General features: G+C 40.4%; 1 protein-coding gene across 1 annotated transcript in view; it reads left to right on the top strand.

Moving 5' to 3' along the window:
* Positions 1-11,320: 11,320 nt before the first annotated feature.
* M1AP (meiosis 1 associated protein) overlaps positions 11,321-24,316 on the top strand; it is a 49,652-nt gene continuing 36,656 nt past the window's right edge. The window contains exons 1-2 of the mRNA XM_076075021.1: positions 11,321-11,888; positions 16,001-16,233. Of these exons, the coding sequence (XP_075931136.1) occupies positions 16,006-16,233 (228 nt within the window). The 5' untranslated portion in view covers positions 11,321-11,888; positions 16,001-16,005. The remainder of the gene's footprint in view (positions 11,889-16,000; positions 16,234-24,316) is intronic.

The raw sequence follows: 24,316 nt of genomic DNA, 5'->3' as shown, positions 1-24,316 counted from the left end.
CTCCTGAACGTATTGCCACGCGCGAGAATGGAATTGAAGGTCAATTAATTCGAAAGCATCGCCATAATGTAGAAGTAATCCATACATGTTGAATCGCTTCCAAGTGGAGGCTTTCGTGGCTGTCAATGCCATGCGGGGTGCAACGCCAAAGTAAGAAAATAAAAATGTGCAAATAGCAATGCGGATGAGATACTAAAAGCAATTTCTGTTCAATCAGAGAGTTTATGACCCATTTCACTCCCCCAAAACCCTGACAATGTATTCATCCAAACAGCCTCGACAGTTCATTTAAAAAAAAAAAGTTTGACACAGAGTTGCTCATTTTTTACTCAAACGAGGCAAGGAAATTGCTCACCTCTCTAAGACATTTGAGTGCCCAAAAAAGTACACATAGAGCCCCTGTTTTCCATCTTCGTGTTAATCGGAGATGAGCTCTTGAAGTCTCATTCTTGGCTGGATACGATTTGTGTCTGCGGCAGCGGGAGAGGCACTGCAAAGCTCTTCTGCAACTGGAGGCGTGCGCATTATGCAGGACAGTAAAGTCGTGTGCGGCGCTTCATTTCACACTGAATATATTTACCCCGGCCGCTCGAAAACCCGGAGTAGGCACGTGGCTACTGCAGTAGCCAAATGGTCATAACAGCGAGAAGTATATACTGGATGTGGTGTGCTGGGTGCGGATAATATCGCCCGGGGTCAGTGTCAGTGACCCGGGCGACACCAAGATTAAATTAAGCCCTGCTCCTTGCGAGTTGGATGGAGGGTTGGAGCATCATAAAGAGAGTATCATGTTCCTTGAGACTCCCACCCAGCCTTCTTGCAGTATACATAAGGATTTAGGTGTCGTCTGGTGACATTTTAAAAAATTGGGTTGATACTTGAATCGGATCGGGAGCCAGAATCATGATGATTCATTGCATGGGGGGGGGGACGGGACGTGGGGAGGAGAGCGGGGATAGAATCATGAATCCTCCACTCATTATCCACCGAGCCAACTCAGCCGTAAAAACTGTTGATGCTTTTAAACGTGGCGAACAACATGACAAAGAAATATGTGCAACACTAACATAAAAAATGCGTAAAAAATGTAGTTCCCTGAACTCATTATCTGCTTACAATAACAGGAAATTTGAAACTAAAACAGAACGTATTTCGTTAAATGTGTTAATAGCGTGACAATCGACGAAAGGAAATTTCAAGTGATAAAATTGTACAAATGTTTTTTTTACAAGGATTAATGGTATTTGGTTGGCTTATCATATTTGCTGACAGAGATTAGTGATGATTGATGATGTTTTATCTCAGCATTTGCAATAACAAAAATATATATATTTCCACAGGTACTGCCAGTCATCTTGCATTTTTCTTGTGGGGGATTAGTGGATCACACAAAAACTATGATGTGGAATAGATATTCACATACTCTTTGGTTCTTTCAGTAAAGTCACGTAGGTATAAAATAAAATTTGACCGATAGAACCAAAGAGTGTGGATTTCTGCAGTCACAACAGCTTCAAATCAAGATATCCACATGCAGGCCCAAAATGACGGCAGTAAAGTTTGTATGTTTCTGGCCTGTCTGTATGGCTGTGTGAACGTTCTCACCTTGTATGGGATTCCTCTGGTAAAAAATATTGAAGCAAAACTGTCTTAAAAATAATCCTTCATATCCTCGATAAAGATCAAGTATATTATTATTGTATTATTGGAGGCCCATATTGTGAGCCCAGCAAACCCGAGTTCGATTGATGGCTAACATTATTGGTAAATGAGATGACAGTCAGTTCTAAGCCAATTCTTCTCAAACCAGCACTGACCAGCGTGGTGAAGTATGGTCAAACAACTCTAATAACATATACGTCATGAGCAGACCTTTATCCTGCAGTGGATTGACAGAGAGCTGTGAATTATTATTATATTTCTTATAATCTTATTAAGTCAACACAACATTTACCTTAATTCAAAAGCACGTCTGTATGTTTTTTTTTTTAACTGCCGGTCAGCCTGCCATGCCGATGTAAAAGATATTGCTATTATATTCTATATAGAGTGGCGCTCAGTGGGCAAGCTTTTCACATCTAAAAATAATGAGAACATTCTGGAACACAAATACAACAGGTGGAAAAGCCTTGCGGGGGCCTGTATTAGCGCCAAAGGCGTCTTGACCTCTCGACTAAGAATTGTAGCATAATTCCCGAGGGCGCAAGGCGTGGAAAACTTAAAGGGACGTTTATTAAAATAAGATGGATTACAGAGTAATTCTACGATCGTCTTGATGTCAGAAATAAAAACACGTTGGGCCAAACTCTCGCGAAACGTTAAGATTTTTCTTGGCAATGCTTCGTGAGGTCACGAGAGGTATACTTTTTTTTTATTCGGTTGGACCGTGCCTTGAACCCATCTCGTGTATATAAACTGCCACACAAGCCAGCGTTCACTGTTTGCATTGGTAATGTTTGTAATTTAAATATGAAGGAAAGGTATTTACCAGAACGTTTTTGGTAAACTTTTTGACAATTCAGCAAGAGGCTTTTACACGATGCTTGCCATAAGTAAATGCTACACCGGAGACACTCAATGACCTTCATTTAGAATCAGTTGGCAGCCCATTGCAGAAAAGGGTTTTCAATCAATGCATGTTACACACTATGACATATACCGCAGATTAGAATCCACGCCTCTGAACGTCCTTTTTTAAGTTCAATTTGCGAGCGTTATAAATGTCATAATGAATGAACGAATGATCATTATTAACACTGGAAAAGAAAATTGGACGTATGCAAAAAGAGCTGTATGGATTAGCTGCATGCTTAGAATTACAATGAATGCATTTGGGAACAAATCCGAGACATCACACCGACTGTTAAGGAAGTTTAACACGTGCGCTTTCGCGATCAATATCATCCATAATATAGTTGTTTTTTTGGGGGTTAGATCGCGTTATTTATAAATGTGTCGCAAGCCTCCATCACCCGACACGGCCAATCAGTAAAAAATGTGTCACGTTGACAAAAGACAAATAGTTCACTACTTTAGCCCACCGGTGTGTTGAAGAGTGGATTCACAACATTTAAAATTTGAGTACGACGTTTCGTTGGAAATTACATCCAGCATCTTCGGGCGATTTGCCAGATTAGTGAAGCCATCCACCTGCTTCCGGTCTTAAATCGTGCAAGATGACGTCATCATTGTTGAACCCCATCAGGTTTCGAGATCAGAGGTGGAGGTTTGGTGATGTAATAGGTCAGTAATCAGCCACTTAGCATGTGACTCACCTGCAAGGAATTGCAATATGTGTTGTGTATTATTTAATAATACGCTTCCAGGCTGCACTGAGTCTATAGCTATCACAGCGATTAAAATTATTTGAATTCTCAATTTCAATTGATTCTCTAACTAAACTTGGCCAGTAATAATTATTAGTTCTGCATAACACTTCAACGTTATCAAAATCAATTGAATGTCCTTGTTGGCAAGCATGCTCTGCCACTGCTGACAGCTGTGTTTGTTAGAATTTAATGTTCCTTTGGTGTTTTTAGTTTTACGCCAATGTTACGTCCCGTCTGTCCAATATAACACTTACCGCATGAGCAATTAATCCGATATACACCTTCTGTTGATAACTTCGGTAATTCATCTTTAGTACAAGGCATTAGTTTTTGAATTTTGTGTACCGTACCAAATCTCTCATTAATGTTTTGCTTTTGCAAAACACGGGCCAATTTGTCAGTAACTCCCGAGATATATGGTATTTGAATTGTTTTGATAATCTGATCACTTTCAGCAGTGTTGATGTTCGATCTTGATTTGGCATTCAATGCTCTATTAATTTGAGCATTATTGTTGCCATTCAGTCTTAGTGCTTCTTTAACATGTTTAATCTCTTTCCCTAAACGTTCACCATCTGAAACTGTCTTTTCCCGATGTATGAGCATCTTGAGGATTTCTGTGCTGGGTGATGATGCGAATCTGCATTCAGATAGGCATCTGTGTGCGTTCCATTTCGATAGACGCTGTGTGTTATTTTGCCATTTTGACCGCGTCCAAGCAAAATATCCAGGAATGGGAGTGTCTTGTTCACCTCCATTTCCATGGTGAACTGAACCTTTATTATGAATAATACTGGTCGCGAAAGCCTACGTGTTAAACATGGTCACCACATCTACGCCTCTATGTAATGAACGAAACAGTTAGACTTCTCCACAAATCTGTCTGTCGCCTGATGAAGCTGGTTGTAATTACTGGCGAAAGGTCGTACTCAGATTGTACATGTTGTGGCTTGGCTCTCCAACACACCGGTGTGCTGTACTAGTGACGAATTGGTCACGTTCTGTTTACGTGATAACCCTTACTAGTTGGCTGTGTCGGCTGGTGACGGGTTTTAACGACACATTTATATATTTACGCGATCTAACCAAAAAAAACTCTATTTTGGCTGTTAAGGAAGTGTCAATGGGCCTTGTTTGGTCAGTTCACGTCACGAGAAGGGATGACAAGAGGATGCACCACACCGGTGAAGGAATGGCAGCCAGAGAAGAGAAGGCACCCGGGAAGACATCCTCAACCTCGCCGCAGTGGCGAGATGTTAACTACTTCGCCTGGTATGCAGGAGGTCGTGGATTCGATCCCAATCTTAACCCGTGCTGTATATTTGGAGTCTGAATGTCTCTATCCCCGTGGTCGCGTGGAGTTTCTCTTGGTTCTCTTGTTTATTCCTTCTCATTTAGAAACATGCGTTTAGAGTATTTGGCTGCTATAAATGTCCACATGATAAGCCACTTTGTTGAGCTACCATTTGTGGCCAGGTCGCTTCTGAAAAAGAGCGATATAGCTCTGTGGGCCTTACCTGGTAAAATAGTCAAAATAAAATGTTATAGATGGAGCAATAACATCAGCCATCTGCTGGGAATTAGATGGATCTTGGTATTGCAGGGCCATGAGGAATGGTAACATTATGGGGAAGCCTTCATAAAGCAAGTGGATGAGACCAGAGCTGATGACGATGAGAGCCCACTGAGATTAAAGTGTCTTGTTGGGGAGACATGGGGATAACATTTAAATAAACTAAAAGAGCACAATATTCATTTTAAAAATGAACAAAATTTTAATCAAACCGGAGAGATCATCAGACAGGGAATACGTATTCTCTAGTACGAAACAGCAAACTGACAATCATTCCGAAATGACCAGCTCAGCTTGTTTTACTATCGCGTTGTAGCAATAACAAACTGCTTAAACGTAATAATTCATGTCAAGTCGTGTTGTTTCGAGTGCAATGAGGACACTCCTAATAAACGAGTCTTCAATCTGGTGTGTGTCCTGTTCACGCAGAAAAAAAACCTCCTCCTTCCGACAATTCTTCATAGCAATTTTACCCATCCATAATATATGTTTTTTTTGTTTGTGTCTGCTGGTGGCGGGTTTAACGACACATTTGTATATTTACGCGATCTAACCTAAAAAAAAAACTGTATTATGGATATTGGTCGCGAAAGTCTTCTACGTGTTAAACCAAATCTACCCATTATGTACCGTGCCACAATCGAGGTTTCAACTCACCTCGGCTTCAACCATCATCACGCGAAAACCAAAACAATTCCCATTTCTAAAAGGTCGGCGTTTTTTGGCATACCTAAAACGCACATATTTGACATCCACGTACGATAATCCTAAAAAATCCGTCAAGTAATCTCTTCTAAAGCCTGTAATTTAATAACGGGAATGCCCCCTGCTCATGCGCCCTATTATTTTCGAGCTAGCTGTGTGGTTGTTTGTCCTTGCTTAAACTTCAAGAGCTAGTTTTATTTATTTATATAAAAGGGTATAGTGATTTATAAAAAAAAAATGGTTTATTTGTTTTGGAATGACCTTCATAGCCAGCCCATCCAATCTGAACAAGTGGAGAAAATTGATTAGGTTTTTGCAGCCACAGCTAATGTATAGACGCACCTGGAGTTCGCAGCATGACAATGTAATAATAGGGTACTGTATGTATTTACAGATTATGTACAGCCCTTTTTTTCAATCCAAGGCCATTCAGTGTTTCTCTCATCAGCAGTCAGGCTTGATTGTACGAATAATGGTGAACTGCCAGTTGTTTATAGACAAGGACTGGCTTCGACATGCAGTGTCTCATCAGCAGTCAGGCTTGCTTGTACCACAATCCTCAAGAACTGCCGAATGTTTATAGACAAGGACTTTATCCAGTGCTGAGCTGCCAGCTGTTTATAGGCAAGGACTGGCTTCGACATTCAGTGTCTCATCGGCAAAGCCAGGCTTGCTCGAACCAAGGCAAGGGCCCGTCCCTCTCTGATAGACATGGGTCGGAGTTTGACGCGCAACAATAACGATATACAGCACTGAATTATGACGATTATTATCACAACGCAGAAAAGTAACAGAAAAGTGCTTGAATACACGGCATAGAGTGCATGAAGGAAATATGCAGCCGTAACAGAGTTAATATTAACACAGTAACAGGTACCTAGTACGGCCTAACATTACATACAATAGAGCAATTGAATTACCGCATGCTCCACATTGTGACGCCCTCGAAAAAAATGACGCAACCCAAATTGTTACACGGTGTTAATACTGCACATGCAGTTAGGGGCCATCCGTTTAGTAGGTACGCAAAAATCTGTCAAAACTCCCCCCCTCCCTTTACGTAAACGGATTTTTTTACACCCCCCCCCCCACCTGCGTACGTACGCTTGACGCACCCCTTCCCCCCCCCGAATCCTATAGAACGGCCGATATTTAATCCAAACGATCAAGGATTAGTAATATTAACGTGTTTAAGCAAACAGTCTACCGCTGGACTATCTAACTAATTTGAAGGCCAACGTAGACAAATTATTATCAAGGCTTCACCCCCCCCCCCCCCCATAACAAAATTCAGGACCTACATAATGATGGTAGCTACACAAAAAATCAAAGAGATCCCACCAACTGCCTCGTTACAAAAACGAACAGTATCATCACTGATTCAGCTTCATATTCTTAGCTCTTTCGGTAAAGTCACGTTGAAGGGAAACAATAAAATAATAAAATATAGATAAAACAATAAAAAAATTCTCACGACGTTTCGACCATAACACAAACGGTCGTCATCAGGTGTGTCGGTTTGCATAAATTTATTTATTTTTAAACGGTGTATTTTTTATTTATAAAAAACGTTAGCGCCATGCGCAGCGATTTGGCAGTTTATTTAGAAGGACGAGTCCATCTATGTTCTGAAAAGAGGAGGGGGGAGACAAAAAATTAATGTATGCTGTCTGAAAGCCACTGTAAGCATGAACAATCAATTAAGACCTGAAATGGTTTATCAAATCTTTCCAATGATTGCTAAGCCAGAATCCATCGTCTCGGTTGAAATTGTCTCTGTGCTTGTATATGTGGATAGCCTCATGATCGAATCTCTCTCCGGTTGTGGCCAATGTTTTCATGGAAAAATTTGAGACGGACGCCATCCAGGCATCCACTCTATGCCCGTCCTTGTGGAAGAGGTACGTGGATGACACGTTCGTCATCTGGCCACATGGCCGACCGGCTCTGAAACAATTCCTCAACCACATAAATTCCATACACCCAGCAATCAAATTCACCATGGAGGTGGAAAAGGATGGCATGCTACCTTTCTTGGATGTCTTAATGAAAAAGAGACCGGATGGCTCATTGAGCCACTCTGTCTACAGGAAAGTAACCCATACTAACGCCTACCTAAAACCTGAATCCCACCACCATCCATCCAAGAAGAATTCCCTCATCAAAACGCTACACCATAGAGCTTAATGTATCTCCGACCATGAATACCTGACCAGTGAACTCAAACACGTACACCAAGCTCTCAAGGCGAATGGATATTCTGACTACACAATCCGCAAAGCCATCACCCCAACCGTGAGGAAGGAGCCATCTGAAGATCCAATCAAAACCATCACCTTGCCTTACCTTGCAGGGATAACCAAAATGATTTCCAAAATCTTGAACAAACACAAGATCCAGGTCCGATTCAACACAGTGCATAAAATTCGTGATCTGATCCCATCTAAATTTTGATTTAAAGCTTTCGTGACTGCAGTAATTCATATTCTTAGTTTTTTTCGGTAAAGTCACGTTGAAGAGAAACAACAAAATAATAAAATATATATAAAACAATAAAAAAATTCTCACGACGTTTCGACCATAACTCAAACGGTCATCTTCAGGTGTGTTGGTTTGCATAAATTTATTTTTAAACGGCGCATTTATTTATTTATAAAAAAAACGTTAGCGCCACGCGCAGCGATTTGGCAGTTTACCCAGGACTAGTCCATCTATATTCTGAAAAGAGGAGGGGGGAGACGAAAATTTTTATAATGTATGCTGTCTGAAAGCCACTGTAAGCGTGAACAATCAATTAAGAACTGAAATGGTTTATCAAATCTTTCCAATGATTGCTAAGATAGAATCCATCTTCTCGGTTGAAATTGTCTCTGTGCTTGTATATGTGGATAGCCTCATGAACGAATCTCTCATGGAAGCCAGATGGCTTACAAAGAACCTCTGTCTTGGAAAAGTCAATGGCATGTGAGCCTATTGAATTAGAACAATGATCTGCTACGGCCGAGGTGTTGGTCCTACCGTGTTTAAGGTCTGCTTTGTGTTCACGAATCCGGTCCGAGACATGGCGTTTGGTTTCTCCAATGTAACTACTACCACAGAGGCAACTTAGTTTGTAGACACCAGGGTATTGTATGTCCGAAATCACATCTTTTACAGACGGAACCAGATCACGGATTTTATGTAATGTGTTGAAACGGACCTGGATCTTGTGTTTATTCAAGATTTTGGAGATCTTTTTTGTGATCCCAGCAATGTAGGGTAAAGTGATGGTTTTGAAAGGCTCCTCAAGAGGGTTCTTCTTCATGGTTTGAGTGATAGCTTTGCGGATTGTATAGTCGGAGTAACCATTAGCCCTAAGAGCTTGGTGTACGTGCTTGAGTTCACTGCTTATGTGTTCCTGGTCGGATATGCATTGGGCTCTATGATACAGAGTCTTGATGAGAGAATTCTTCTGTGATGGATGGTGGTGGGAATCCGGTTTCAGATAAGCATCCGTATGGGTAGCTTTCCTGTAGACAGAGTGGCTCATTGAACCATCAGGTCTCTTTTTAATTAGGACATCCAAAAAAGGTATCTTGCCATCTATTTCGACTTCCATGGTAAATCTGATGGCTGGGTGTATGGAATTGATGTGGTCGAAGAATTGGTCTAGAGCAGGCCGGCCATGTGGCCAGATGACAAAAGTGTCATCCACGTACCTCTTCCATAAGGTTGGGTGCAGAGTGGCAGTCTGGATGGCGTCAGTCTCGAATTTCTCCATGAAAATGTTAGCTATAACTGGAGAAAGGGGGGAGCCCATTGGGGTGCCCTCAGTTTGTTTGTAGAAAGTTCCATTCCAAGTGAAGTATGTATTGGTTAAACAATGTCTCACCAGGGGGGGTACCTCAGTGTTTAGTCCTTGATGAACCAAGTCTTCAATGATTGCAATGGTGTCAGGTACAGGAACCTTGGTGAATAAGGAAACTACATCAAAACTGACAAGCAGGTCGTCTGGGGACAGGGAAATACCCTTGATTGTCGATACCAGGTGAGTAGAATTTTGTACCGCAGAGGTGGTCTTTCCAGTGAAAGGACGCAGGATTTCAGACAAAAAACGAGCTAGTTTGTAGGTGGGGGAGCTGATAGTAGAGACTTGAGGAGCCTTTCAAAGCCATCACTTTACCCTACATTGCTGGGATCACAAAAAAGATCTCCAAAATCTTGAATAAACACAAGATCCAGGTCCGTTTCAACACATTACATAAAATCCGTGATCTGGTTCCGTCTGTAAAAGATGTGATTCCGGACATACAATACCCTGGTGTCTACAAACTAAGTTGCCTCTGTGGTAGTAGTTACATTGGAGAAACCAAACGCCATGTCTCGGACCAGATTCGTGAACACAAAGCAGACCTTAAACACGGTAGGACCAACACCTCGGCCGTAGCAGATCATTGTTCTAATTCAGTAGGCTCACATGCCATTGACTTTTCCAAGACAGAGGTTCTTTGTAAGCCATCTGGCTTCCATGAGAGATTCGTTCATGAGGCTATCCACATATACAAGCACAGAGACAATTTCAACCGAGAAGATGGATTCTATCTTAGCAATCATTGGAAAGATTTGATAAACCATTTCAGTTCTTAATTGATTGTTCACGCTTACAGTGGCTTTCAGACAGCATACATTATAAAAATTTTCGTCTCCCCCCTCCTCTTTTCAGAATATAGATGGACTAGTCCTGGGTAAACTGCCAAATCGCTGCGCGTGGCGCTAACGTTTTTTTATAAATAAATAAATGCGCCGTTTAAAAATAAATTTATGCAAACCAACACACCTGAAGATGACCGTTTGAGTTATGGTCGAAACGTCGTGAGAATTTTTTATTGTTTTATATATATTTCATTATTTTGTTGTTTCTCTTCAACGTGACTTTACCAAAAAAAACTAAGAATCTGATCCCATCTGTGAAGGACAAGATTCCTGACATGCAATATCCCGGCGTCTACAAACTAAGCTGTATCTGCGGCAGCAGTTACATTGGGGAAACCAAACGACATGTCTCGGACCATGTTCGTGAACATAAGGCAGATCTGAAACACGGCAGGACCAATACTCCTGCCGTGGCTGATCATTACTTTAATGTGGCTGACTCACATGAAATGTATTTCTCTAAGACGATGGTACTTTGCAAGCCGACTGGCTATCAACAAAGATTCGTTCACGAAGCCATCCATATATACAGACACAGACACAATTTCAACTGAGACGACGGTTTTAAACTCAGCAATCATTGGAAAGATGTCATCAACCACTTTGGGTCATTGCTTGATTTGTGTTTTCTTGTCAACCTCTGCCGTTAGCAGTGTGGATGTGTGTAGCGAGGTGCAATGCCTCCCCCCCCCATCTCTACCCCCCCTCTCCCCCTATCTCTAACCCCCTCTCTCTCCTCCTATCTCTACCCCCTTCCTCCCCCATTGTCTAATACATTAGCACTGGCTGACTTACGCAGTGCATCTCTCCTCCTCCCAGCTCCCCCATTGTCTACTCCGACATTGGCACTGGCTGATTGGCTGACTGGCTGATTGGCTGATTGGCTGACTGGCTGATTGGCTGCCCCGCCAATGCTGATCGCAGCCCTCCTCGTCCTCCCAGCTCTCGTCCCCCACCCACTCACTTTGGAAACCCTTATAAGCAGTTGCATTTGGAGGTTTGCCCCCTCTTTTCTCTCCGCCTGATGAAGACCGCTTGTGTTGCGATCTAAACGTCGGGGGTTTTTTTTGCTTTTATTATTTTCAATTTATAATTTTTTATTTTAATTTATTTCATAATTTTTATTTCATTTTTATTTTCTATCTACGTGACTTTACCGAAAGAACCAAGAATACGAATTCCTACAGTCACAAAAGTTTTAAGTCAAAATTTAAGCACGAGTCAGTATTCATATTCCCTCTGCAGCACCGTACTGAGACAAAGACGGAAATTCCCACGTTCTCATGGCAGTAACTTTTTTTAATGAGTTAATTGTGCACGCGACAATGAGAAATACGTCGTGACGTGACTCACGTTGGCATTGCTGCGCCAACGTCATAATCAAACGTGTAAAATTACGTCATCGTTTAGTTGCGTTGTTTACGTCATTGTCTCACCTCCAATGGACTTACTTTACGTGATGTCATACCCAGCTGACCAATCGGCGCGCAGCGCGTTTGGTTTGCCGCCAATTCTTTTGTATATCTCCGAACCTTAACAAAAATTACGGTGAATAATTTTTGCTTCTTTTTTCCCGTCTTAACCTCAAGGTACATGAGTGTGATTTAGAGTTTTTTATTCATAATTACCTTGAGAAGGTGATTTGAAAGGCTAAAATGTGATGTATGTTATCCATAGTTACAAATTTACCTCAGGGTCTGTGGTTGGTGCAGAAAATGTTTAAAGGGGACTTTCCCCATAACTTGTAATAAATGTTGACACGAATTAATATTGTATGTGTTTTATGCAGCATGTTACTAGTTTGTTTATTACATCGCAGTGGATTGATCATGGCTGAAGATGATTACTAGCAAATACAGTACAGTATATACAGTTTAAACAATTCCTAACGTACAGAATATGAAATTGAGTCTTGTTTCAAATTGGTGCAATGTTTATAATTATCCTAATTCTATTATAATCAGTCATTGTATAAAAAGTCAGTAAATGTGAAAATAAACTAGTCCGTTGTTAAATGACTGCTGGATCAAAGTCTCGCCATGTATTGTCACGAATAATGAACTTCAATCTTGATTTGAAGTTTTCTGTTCATAAAACAAACACACTAGCCAATAATGCTGTTTTCAAAGAAAAAAATATATAAGAGATGACATTTAACCAAATAATACATTACAGTATTGATATATGAATTTACCTCAGGGTCCGTGGTTGGTGCAGAAAATGTTTAAAGTACATCATCCAAACTACATACTTTAATTAAAACGATTGAAGTTTAAAATTGTTAATTTTTTATTTCAATACTTTATTAAGATATTGGCTGTGATGAATATGATTATTATTATTGATTTTGCTTTACCATTGATATCCATTTTTCGAAAACGAATGCGCGACTGAAATGCAGAAATATTAATCACATTTGAGTTACAAGTTATAAATTTTGACTTAAAGCTTTCATGACTGCAGGGATTCATATTCTTGGTTCTTTCGGTAAAGTCACGTAGAAGGGAAACAATAAAATAACGATTAAAAAACGCCACTTTTTTCAAATTTTCTTGCTGTGGTTTTCACACCTGATGATGATTGCTTGTGTTGCAGTCGAAACGTCGTGAGAATGTTATTGTTTTATTATTTCATTGTTTCCCTTCTACGTGACTTTACCGAAAGAACCAATAATTACAAGTTATAGTTATAACTTAGAGTCAAAGCCTAAATTTAGGTTTAAGGTGTGAGGTTTGCGATTTAGAGTTTGTATAGTAATTAATAAGCTCGGTTTTAAAATGAGAATTCAGCTCTAGTGCAATGGTTGAATTTGTGTAAAGTCAGACCCACGTCCGGTTATAGCAATGTTAAATTCATATCTTACTGGCTCAGGTTTATGAACAGGAGATAAGAACTTCCCCGACAAACACTTTTTTCAGCATTAAGTAACTGGCGTATTCAGTTTTTTTTTGTATTCTAATAGGTGACTATGTGGATCAGAACTCGCAGCCCATGCACAAACAGGTCCCTGCAGGGTGGGCTGGTAGGAACATTGGAATTTTGCGCAATTTTATTTTTACACCCCAACAGCACGAGATTTCACTTCGTTAAAGTATTGAAAGGGGACGGACGGACACATTAATCTATTGCAGGCTGGTACACTCAGTTTACAACTTCGTTCCTACCAGTATAAACTCATAGGTTCGATTATAGGCAGCCACTCAAAGAGTAAATTAATTGTCTTAAATGTAGCGAGTTATCTTAGGCCACCAATGACTACATGAAAGTACTAGAATTGTAATACATTACAAAAAACAACGTCAATTTGTGTAACATTTCATTTGGCCTTTCCAAGCTGTAAAATATTATATAGTATAGCCAAGTGTACGAGTAGTAAATGAGCCAAAGCACTAATATCTTCACACAAGGGGATGCTTTGAAGGAAAGACTTGGAGTATATATCACTTCCCAGGTCTGCATCAATGAACAACGTTGTCAGTTGTCTGGAAAAATTCATTGTAAGCAAAAGGATCCTGCTTCGTTTTAAGTTGCCAATATCACGTGTTACATAAAATAAGCAAGCCACGGCAATGTTTCTCACAAGATGAAAATGTTTCAAATTAATTAAGCACCGCTTGCTCATGTTTATTCATTATTTTTTACGCTTTTACAACTACAAAAAATAGGATAGTGCGTTTAATAATTAAACGAAAGAGCAGCATGTGCAGTGTACATATTATATTTATGATAATTACAGATCTAGTTTCGGGGGTGCATTGTACTTATCTCTTGTTTCATGTTCTTGCAGTTTAATTTGACTGAGAAATTCCATTCTTGTAAAAAAAAGGTAAAATTTATTACCTTTTTCTGATATAAAATGTCATTCAACACATTCATCAGACATAAATGAAATGTCTTAAGTGGTAAAGGCATTTATGCTTAACTTTTTATGTTCAACTGTAAAATGACTACGATGTCTGGGATATGATACAAAAATATGACCCTAATGATAAGTATTGTATACCATTATAATTCCATTGAATATCACTTTTACACATAGGCAAAGACAACGATTCTCCATATTGCCTCTAGCAGACTCTTAGGGCAAGTGCTGTTTGCGTGCTCGCTAACAATGACTTTCCATTCACCTTCACTTCAGAAACAAAGTCGCTCATCATCTTCAAGAGCCTCCGTGGCTCTGCCCCTACTTAACTCTCTGAACTCATTATCCGCTACCCTTTACCAGCTTCTGTTCGAGATAGATACTGGCATGCCAACTGTAAGAATTTCCTGCGAGTGTCTCCGTCTCATGATATAATAACTCCACTTGCAAAGTTGCGATGTAATTGCTGATTCAAATTATCCAATATATTTTCTAAACAAGAAAAGGCTCAGAATAATAATATTGTTCCACGTGGAAAGTCACTTAATTGCAACATTTAGGCTTACCAGACATGGTGAGACATGTCTCTTAAAGTCTATAACGTTTCTCCCCCACTTGTAATTAAATACATTGTCTCAATTAGGCATCGTGATTTGATTAAAACAAATCCGTATTTCTTTCAATTGTGGTGAATGTGGAGTGATGCACTCAGAGACACTAGGAGTAGGAGGCACTATTTGTATCAGCCTTCACAGGTCACAAGAGGTAACTACAACTCTCAGTCAGGACAGCTGGCAGACTGCCTCACTGACGACGTCGAGAAGGTGAAGACGTAGACGACGAAGATTTCAGCAGCACGACAGGATCCCACTCCAAGCAACAGCTCCGAGCCTTCGCTCGGGGTCCCCTTTTATCCTCCGAGCGTGGCCTCGCTCCACCCCGGCCACGCCCCCCTTCTAGAACCTACTCACGGGTTCCCGGGCTTACCTCACGTGCCCCCTCTATCGCCTTTCCCCTACATCCCTCTCTCTGACTTATCACGTGACCTGCTGACAGACAGGGCTGCTGCAACTGCAGATCACCTTCTCTGCCAGCAACCCGCGCTATGCTACGTTGTGACCCATGCCATGTCACTACAAATGTAACACGTTCTCGTGGCAATGAGAGTCATGTGAACCCATATAAGGTAGAGTTTCCAAATACCTAAATATGAAGAGGAATATGTACATTAGAGAATTACACTATCTCTAATGAGAAGCATGCATATCTATGCTTCGTTGCACACTCTTCAGCTTTCGTTCCATTTTATTTGTCATGCCCGTGTTTTTCACCCATGTCACAACAGATAATATCCACGGACTTCTTTATGCATAGATTTATGTGGCTTTTAATTATAATGCGGTATTCAGCTTTTAAATTGCACGTCCGCCTCATTTTCATCCCCACTTATTACTATGTTGTGGGTATTCGCGGATGTGCTGTAGAGCTGTCTGATGTGCTTTCAAGTTGTGCCGCGTGTCTGTCGGGCACGATGTCTAACGTTTCAGTCCACATGTTGGAAGCTTCTTCCAAGAACCATTCCCAGCTCAGGGCCGACATTTCACTCAGCGTGCTGAGAGCTCTTTCAGCAAATGTTCTGCAATAATTCCCGAAAAGAAGCTCCCAGCACATGGAGCGAAACTTTGGACATAGTGCCAAGTAACATGCGACACAATCCGAAAACACATCGGAGGACCCTTATTAGTCACCGAGGCTGCACCTCCGATTCGCGCGGTTGGCATTGATACGGTGTGAAAGAAGTTTAACAAACATACACGACCATTCCCACTGTGCATGCAGGTGTCATGAGCTCAGCGGCCGAGGTCACGCACCGCACTGCGTTCTCACGGCAGCCGTGCCGCTGCATCATCGTAGACTGCACGCCGCCCTTCGGCACCGACTCTTGCGAGCTGCTGTGCCACTCGCTGGACGGCCTCTTTTCTGTTGCGTGCCACCTTGGTGGGCCCTGCCGCATCCCCCTGTTCAGCCTCTACATCGTGCACGGGACGTTTGAGTGCCTGCTTCCCTTCGTGGTGAGTGACCTTGTGATTGCACTGAGACTCGAGTAATTTTTATGTTAATTTTTTGTCAGCAGACTGCATGATGAACCCAGTGTCCTTAATTATATTCCCATCCATGGCTAACATCGTCCGTGAGTGATATCTGAACTAGTCCCTGGCCCCCCTTCAACACACCAACATAGTGAAATATTCTCAAAGAACGCCCATGACCCAAGTATGGTAGGTCCTGCAGTGGATTGACTGAGACCTGTAAAGTAATGCCTGTCACATGGATTGTTATATTCAAAATAAAGTATTTATGGGGCTCAACACTTTTTTTCAGGCACGTCCCACAATGGGATATTTAGCTCATTCTTTTTTTAAGCAGTTTTATTTTAGTGTGGAGGAAACTTGAGTATCTGTGCATATAGGGGAGCAACAATTAAAGGTCCTCAGAATGCCACTACCTGACCAAAGTAAGTCCAGTTTGGTATAACTGCTTGATCTGCCAACTCTTCCTTCCATAGCATCACAGCCATGTTCCAATATAATTGGCTTAGATTAGTGGTTAGCCTGCGTGCCTCAGAACATTTGCACATTCCATCAGTCAATGAACAATCAATAAACATTTTTATTTAAACCAGAAGATCATGCACTGAGAAAATGGCCATGATTCATGTTTTGGCAGGAATGTGGTTATTATGTATGTTGAACTTATTTAACATCGTAGGTAACCAACCGTGTTAATCTGAGGTGCAGGGGAAGAACAACAAACTAAACACAAAAATCAGTTCTAAAGAAATTAGTTTTTAATCTAGATTTAAAAGTGCATAGCTCCAGAGGCTTCCTAATATTGGAAGGAAGAGTGTTCCAGACGGCCGCAGAAGCGCATCTGAAAGCGTGCTATGCAGTGGCCGTCTTTGTCTGATGGCTAGCCAAAATTCTTTGTCAGGATGACCGGAGTTTGCATGATGTTTTAATGGTTTGATGTAAAAGCAAGCAAAATGGAATAAACCATCTCTCGCTACAAACCACCTCGCATCCAACATTTACTTCTTTGTGAAAGAGACCAGATAACAGTTCTGGAAATTATTTTCTTCTGTGTATTTTTACAAATCGTACGATTTCCTTTTAAGTTAATGTTATAAAGATCCTGTTGTTTAATGCCCATGAGTAGGAGATTGTGTGGTATTATGAACATCTAAAAATTACCTGGAGCAGCTCATGCTGCATTGTTGCATGGCAGCGTGTATATCTTGTGTACAATAACTAACGGTTTTCATATTAAACATTTCTCTCCATTTAAATAATGATGTAAAGGGTAAGAAGCTCAGCTCTACAGTAAAGCTGTATTCATCTTAGTTCAGGTACAGCTCTGTTTTTGACGGTGAACTTAACTGACCTGACGTATAAGAGGAACTAAAGGAAAGAAAACATTAAACAGAAAAAATGAATGTAAAAAAACAATAACTCACCCTACAGGCAACCTTGGATAACACTGCGCTCAAGAAATGACTCCCAGGGCTCCGTGTCCCGTGAATGGCAATTTGATACAGTACTTATATTCAAACTCATCAATTGTTAAATATTTTCTTTATTACATAAAGAAATAGGTTTTCAAATGAAACACACAGTCGCATTTTTGTACAACACTCAAGCTGTGAATAGACTTTAAATATAAACCAATAGGTTTGAAAACGTTTCTTAAAAGGTTTGTGTATGTGTATGCTTGGAATACTGTGTCCAGAGCACCTGCGTCAGCACCACTGAGACCCTGGGTTTAAATCCACTCAGCCACCTGTGATTGAACCGGGTACTCAACCGCAAATGGTTGGTCTCAACCAGGTCACCAAATAGTTCGTTAAAAAAAACATCCTATCATTTAAAAAGTTGTCTTTTCATTTAAATTAGAATCACCCTGCTCTGACAATTAAGTATTTTTGTTTTATTGACAAGCAACAAACACTGTTTACAGGGCATATAAAAGAGTGCTCCTGATATGGTAAAAGAAGTCTATGGAAGGAACACAGGGTCGTGCACTGACACAGGATAGTACACGGATTACTGCAACAGTGCCAAACATAATTGTCTTCATGCCAGCACAATTGTAATATCATCTGGGAAACAAGGAAATATATAAAATCATGTTTTAACAAAAACAAATGAGTACAAATAGGGTTCAATTTGAATAGATATTTGAATTATAATGATGCAAACAATTTGCAGATAACATTAAATTACTGACCTGTAGCTTTACTGCCTGAATACTCCAAAGTAATGTATTACCATTGCATCTCAATGAGATTCCTGCTGGTATTTAATAAAGGATTGGCCTGACATCCAAGCAGGAACCTGAATAAGTGTTTTGTTGAAGCTCACCTGGGTAAATACATCAATATTATTATTCATCATACTTTAAATATAAACTGTTGCTTCTTATACTGTACACATCTCTTTAATTCATAAACGAGATCATACATCTTATGTGGCTCTCGTGGTTGCATACATCAAAAAAATGTACATCTGAGGGAATAGCAGCATCTCCAACTTGCTTTGCCTTTACTCATGCTCAAAAATACAGATTTTCCTGGCACAAACTCAAACATCTATGAAAGCATATTATTTCCAAAACCACTGTTCAACAGGGGGGTATACAGTGCTTTCCACATGTCAGCTCTCAAATGAAGAATATGCATGAACATCGTTTAAGGTGGCAGTGAAATGCACTTTTCCGCATGCTACTCATTTTAGTCGGAAGCTTTAGAATTAAAGATAGCTCAGTGGCACATTTGATTAGAGTGCACATTTCACGGTCAAATCTTGGTCAGGTGTTGAGTCAGCTCATCCCTGTAGGGTTCGGGGTGATCTTTTTTTATTGTGGGGAGTTTATCAGTAACATTTATATGTTCATGTCAATGTTGGTGAAGCAGTAGCCGGCTTCAGGAGTAGCCTGGTGAACATCTGAAATGTTGTGAGTGAATGTTTAAAATCCAGCAATTATAATATACGCTTGAGATTGGTGAATGTAGCCACACTACGGGCTGTTCTTAAATCTCCCTTTGGTGTGTGGGAGATAATCGCATCTGCTGGGAGATAATCGCATCTGCTGTGCGATATTCTGGTGTAATTCAGTGCAGACCATTATTTGCTGCGTAAATTGAAATCAGGTTCTTCTGGGGTCGGCGATTTATTAATTTAGAGCAATCATAAAGCGAGTACCACTTTGTGAGAAGTCCTAAGGGGTGATGCCACACCACCATATGAATGTAGAATTCCATCAATGGTTCAACGCTGTAAGCATGAAAGAAGTACCACTATATTTGTGTTAATAGAAAACCATTTATATTCCATCAAGCATACCAATTTATCATTACTATCCCAAACATCACAAATGTAGTTGTTATCAGTCATTAAATATATTTCAAAGTACTTATAGAGGCAGTGTAAGGATCTTATTTGGCAAATAAGCTCTGGCTGATGTGTTAGCATTTTAGTTTTCCTATAGCTGACTGTCCAAGTATGTCTGCACAATTTAATAGGAATTTTTATCATTCCATATTTGTTGATTTATATTTTTGCCATTAATTTGTTTCTGAATTCCATTTTCATGTAACCACAAATTTGTTGTTTAAGTTCACACATTTGTTTACACGATAGCACATAGTCAAAATGCTCATTTGCAATTTAATATCAGGCAAGCTGACCTTATATGATATTGTAGGTTGAGGCTTAAGGTCACATATCATTACAGCTATCCAGAAGATCCAGTATTTATTTTAAATTCATTAAGTAATAATTGAATAGCATGTAACATAACATTTGTTAGGAAAATTACCTATTGACAGAGCTGTCATTGCTTTAAATATTGTTTCTGCCACTAATAAATATTGTACATTTCCTTTCTCATTTTATAATGCATCTACATGCATGCTAAATAGGTGCACAGGAGCAGTCAAAACACTTTGAGAATTGCATTTCAATATTATGCATAAGCTCAGATTTATTGTCATACTATTTTAGAGGCGTTAACTACTCACTGTTCGGTAACCTGCATTGCCACTAGGTATCAAAGGGGCAGTGCAGCGTTACCTCTGTGTACATAACGGTTGGGGTCAGACGAGGTGAAGTGGATCGTAGCCACAGTTTGGTAAAAACCAATCAGACAGTTCCACGTGGGAATGTGGGATTGGTTACACCTGGCCACATACGGGTATAAGAAGGGTGACCGTGCAGAGCGCGAGGAGTTCTCTCCCTACACGAAGACCGAAGCCCGGGCTGAAGATAGCCAGGACCCTGGACCCAGCCTTCCAGCCCTTCTGAGGGCTAAGGCTCGGCGTTTCCAGTGGTCAAGACCCGCCGGGCCAGCGGTGGGTCAGATAGCCTCCCCTAGGTCCCAGCCGGAGGACTCTAGGATAGCGGTAGACGTGTGAGTAAGTCCTGCCAAGATAGGGGGCTGTACCTCCTTCGGTTAGGAAGAGACCTGTATGTAGGTCACGCTAAGTCCGGAGGCTGTACCTTCTTAGGGTATCAGGTGAGGGGACCGTATACCCCTCTGTGTTAAAGACTGTGTAAAGAGAAGTATTACAATAAACAGAGTGTGCCTCATAAGAAGTGTATTCGTCATTATAAACACTACACTATTCCTACGTTTCCAATGCAGGCATTGCTCATAAGAATTATCTGCTTGGGTGGCACTGTGGTTAGAGTGCTCAGCTTACAATATGAAGGGCCTAAGTTGGTTCTTCATTCTTTTAGGGTCAATACTATAAGCACCGCTGTTCACAGTCAACAGTTGTTGTTCCATGGAGAGACTGACCCCCATCATGGGAATGTGGACTTCACATCACTGGCTCAAGACCGCAAATGGAGATGAGGGCCATCACATTTCTGATTTGAGCATGCAAACACTTTTTGAGAGAGACACTGAACATGAATGTTCATATGTTGAACTTCTTTCGCACCATACGTAGCCAACCCTGCTAATCGGAGGTGTTGCAAGTAAGCCTAACATTACTTCACAGTAATACACTTTTTGTGTTACTTGACTCATGGCCTGAAAAAAAATATGCAGACAAATTGACTTATGACTATTTATTCATAGGCTACCCATTATCTTCTGCAACAGTGCGTAATTATTGTTTTTACAATTGTGATGTCTTGCCTGAATGGTCCCATGTAACTTAAGTAAATGGCTCTGACCAATAACATCTGGCAATACAGCAGCATTGGTTTAAAAGGCCTGACTCGCTGATAAGACCCAGAAGGCAAAAAACTATTTCAACAAATGTTGCTGTAAAATATTTGTCTCGAAAGGCTGATGAGATGAAAAGAGAAATTATGCAGATATAGAAACATTTAATTGTTTATATGTTATCCACGATTGTCTGCAAGAGAGGATTATGGAATATAAGCTCTGTTTCTCGATAATTGTTTTCTTGTCCCATGCTGTGCTCTCATGAAGTTGGTAAGGATAGGATGGTGTGTGCCTAGAAGAGGAAACAAAAAAAATGTTTTAGGATGGGAGGTTGCTTGGTTGGCTCATAGAACTAATTCTGTGTCAGAGTAATGAGCTAGGCAAAGACCCATGATTAAACTAGATTCTCCAATATAGCAATTTGATGGCCTCTGTATGGTCACCAATGACTGCACAGGGGAAAAAAAATTGCTTTTTCAACTCATTAAGTTTATTCCAGGATTGGAAGAAATAAAATGGTGGTTTGATCGCCTGGCGATGGATTCCTCTTATAATAGGTCATGTGAAAAGCTTTTTCACTGATAACTATGTCTAAGGGGCAATTGGAGGGACCTCTCGAGTAGTTCTGTGATGTCATCTTCCAGAGGCCAATCACTAATGTGGGATGATGGACTGCTTTCTTTGAGTGTACCAAATGTAAAATTACACATCGACATGAGTCCCACAGCACAGTAGGAATAAAATTGCAAAAATTCACTTTTTGTTTGAAATAGTTTTCAGACCTGTCATCCTCTCTTATATTTTATTTGAATAATTGATGTTGATAATACAGTTTTGATAGCATTTTAACATTTATATATCCAAATTGTGATAGCAAAATCAAGGCATGAGACATTTATAATTCTGGAATACCTACAGTCAACAGAGAATAATCGTGGCAGGAAATACCAATTATTGACATTACTTTTAACGTCTCATTAATGTTTTTTTAAAGAGTGCTGCACAGAATGTCAATAATTTACATCAGTGAATTTAAACCCTCAGAGCAGAGGTAGGCTAAATTACCCATGCAGTAATTGGCGTGGACCAAGCTTGGACAAACAGGCCCATCAACACACTAAACTTAAGAACCTGATTTGATCTCTGGACTGGCATAGACTTTAACCATAGTTCTCTGCAACATGAGCTCATTGCTATGACATGTACATTAATACTGTCCTTTTTAATTCAAACCTGAGATCAAGATAATAGTACAAGTTAGGTGATGTTTACTTAGTGCCAAGCCAAGCAACAGTTGCTACTTTGGTGTTCAGAACCGTGGCATTTAGCCACATTTTACTGCCAACAAAAAATCTACAAGGGGCATCAAAAGAAGGATGACAGTGGTATTGAATGAAAGGCAGTACTGTATTAGCTGTATTTCAATCTCAACAGCAAACAGTGAGAGCGGCAGGCTCCATCAGCGTCACTTGAGGACAATTGTTTTTTTCGTTATGGTTTTCAACAAATAGCTTTTGCAGGGCTCATTCTGAGAGGGGAGACCAATGATTGGGAAACAGAATTTCTAGCCACCTCGAGTGTGTGTGGTTTTGACAAACCTACCTAGATTCACCGTGGCAAGCCAATTTGAACATCACTGTGTAGGTTTGAGAACTGCAAGCAGGTTATTATGTTGGTGGTGGTGATTTTGAAGATATAAATATTAAAAAAACTGTTTCCATTTAGCCACATGTTTAGAAATCTCTGGTTGATTTTTCAACTTCATTAACCACTTTTTGGATTCATTGGTGCCAAATGTTTTACTGTGATAAAATGTCAATATGATTTCTATCTCAAAACATGTGTAGGGTAGTGCTTATTTCACATTTACAGCCATGAGCCAGTGATTAATTACCTATTCCTATGGTGGAGATTAGTCTATCCATAGGTAAAATAGTGTACTGGTTTTCCACAACATGGTATTAATTTTAAAAGCTATGGAGAGATGATAGGTGGGATGAATTTGTACTCACAACCTTCCAAATGTGAGCTGTGAGCTCTAACAATGGAACTACGTGGCTGAATGATGTATGAGTAAAAGTTGTATATTATTAGGAAATATTTACAAACACAATTAAACAATATTACAGTGTGGGTTCATAAGGCATTTGAACATATCTTATTCGAAGATGCTGTGCAATGGAGGGAAGATAAGGTGAAATAATTTGAAAAAGAATTGGCGGAGCACAGTTGTTTTACAAGGGTGTTTTTATACAACAGGGGATGTAAGGGTGTTTGGATAAAGCACAATTCTGAAGGGAGACAATAAACTAAAATAATGAAGTGCTGCATACGTGTAGTATAGTGGGCTGTGATATAGCACATTTGACAGAGCAACAGGGATCCCAGTTGTGAGATTGAAAGTTAAACCCAGCCAAGGTCAATCTCAGCTTGTGATCCCTTTGGGGTCTGTAAAAAGAGCACCTCCTAGTGAGGTTACTCCACTCAATGAGAAGTCAACAGTGGCTCTCCTATGGTGAGATTGGTTCCCATCAAAGGAATATGGAATTTCTGCCACTGGTCCTGGTCGGCCAATGGATAGGAGCAACAATAAATGCTTGGTTGAGTATGAGAAGATATTAAACAGGTATATAAATGTAATGTCAAGAAGTACCGTAGTGTCCCACTGGTAAAATGAGCGCTTTAATAATTCTAAGCCAGTGATGAAAATTCCATGTCTATTCATAATGACTACTTTTATTTTTGGGCAGGTGAGCAGTTGCTTCCAAGCGATGGCTATGGGAAGGTAGCTTTCTTGCAATCTTGTTAGGAGAGACCCCACAGGACTGGTGCCTGAGGGGCAAACACCTGACCTTCGACATTGTTCTGTGACGTGTGATTAAACTTCATCAAAGAATACCCTCGAGAGCCCCCTCACCCTTG

This window comes from Petromyzon marinus, chromosome 52, assembly GCF_048934315.1.
Source record: "Petromyzon marinus isolate PM22_M1 ecotype Great Lakes invasive population chromosome 52, UKy_Petmar_22M1.pri1.0, whole genome shotgun sequence".
NCBI lineage: Eukaryota > Metazoa > Chordata > Hyperoartia > Petromyzontiformes > Petromyzontidae > Petromyzon > Petromyzon marinus.
The sequence above is the reverse complement of the archived record's forward strand: the minus strand, read 5'-3'. Positions and strand labels throughout refer to the sequence as shown.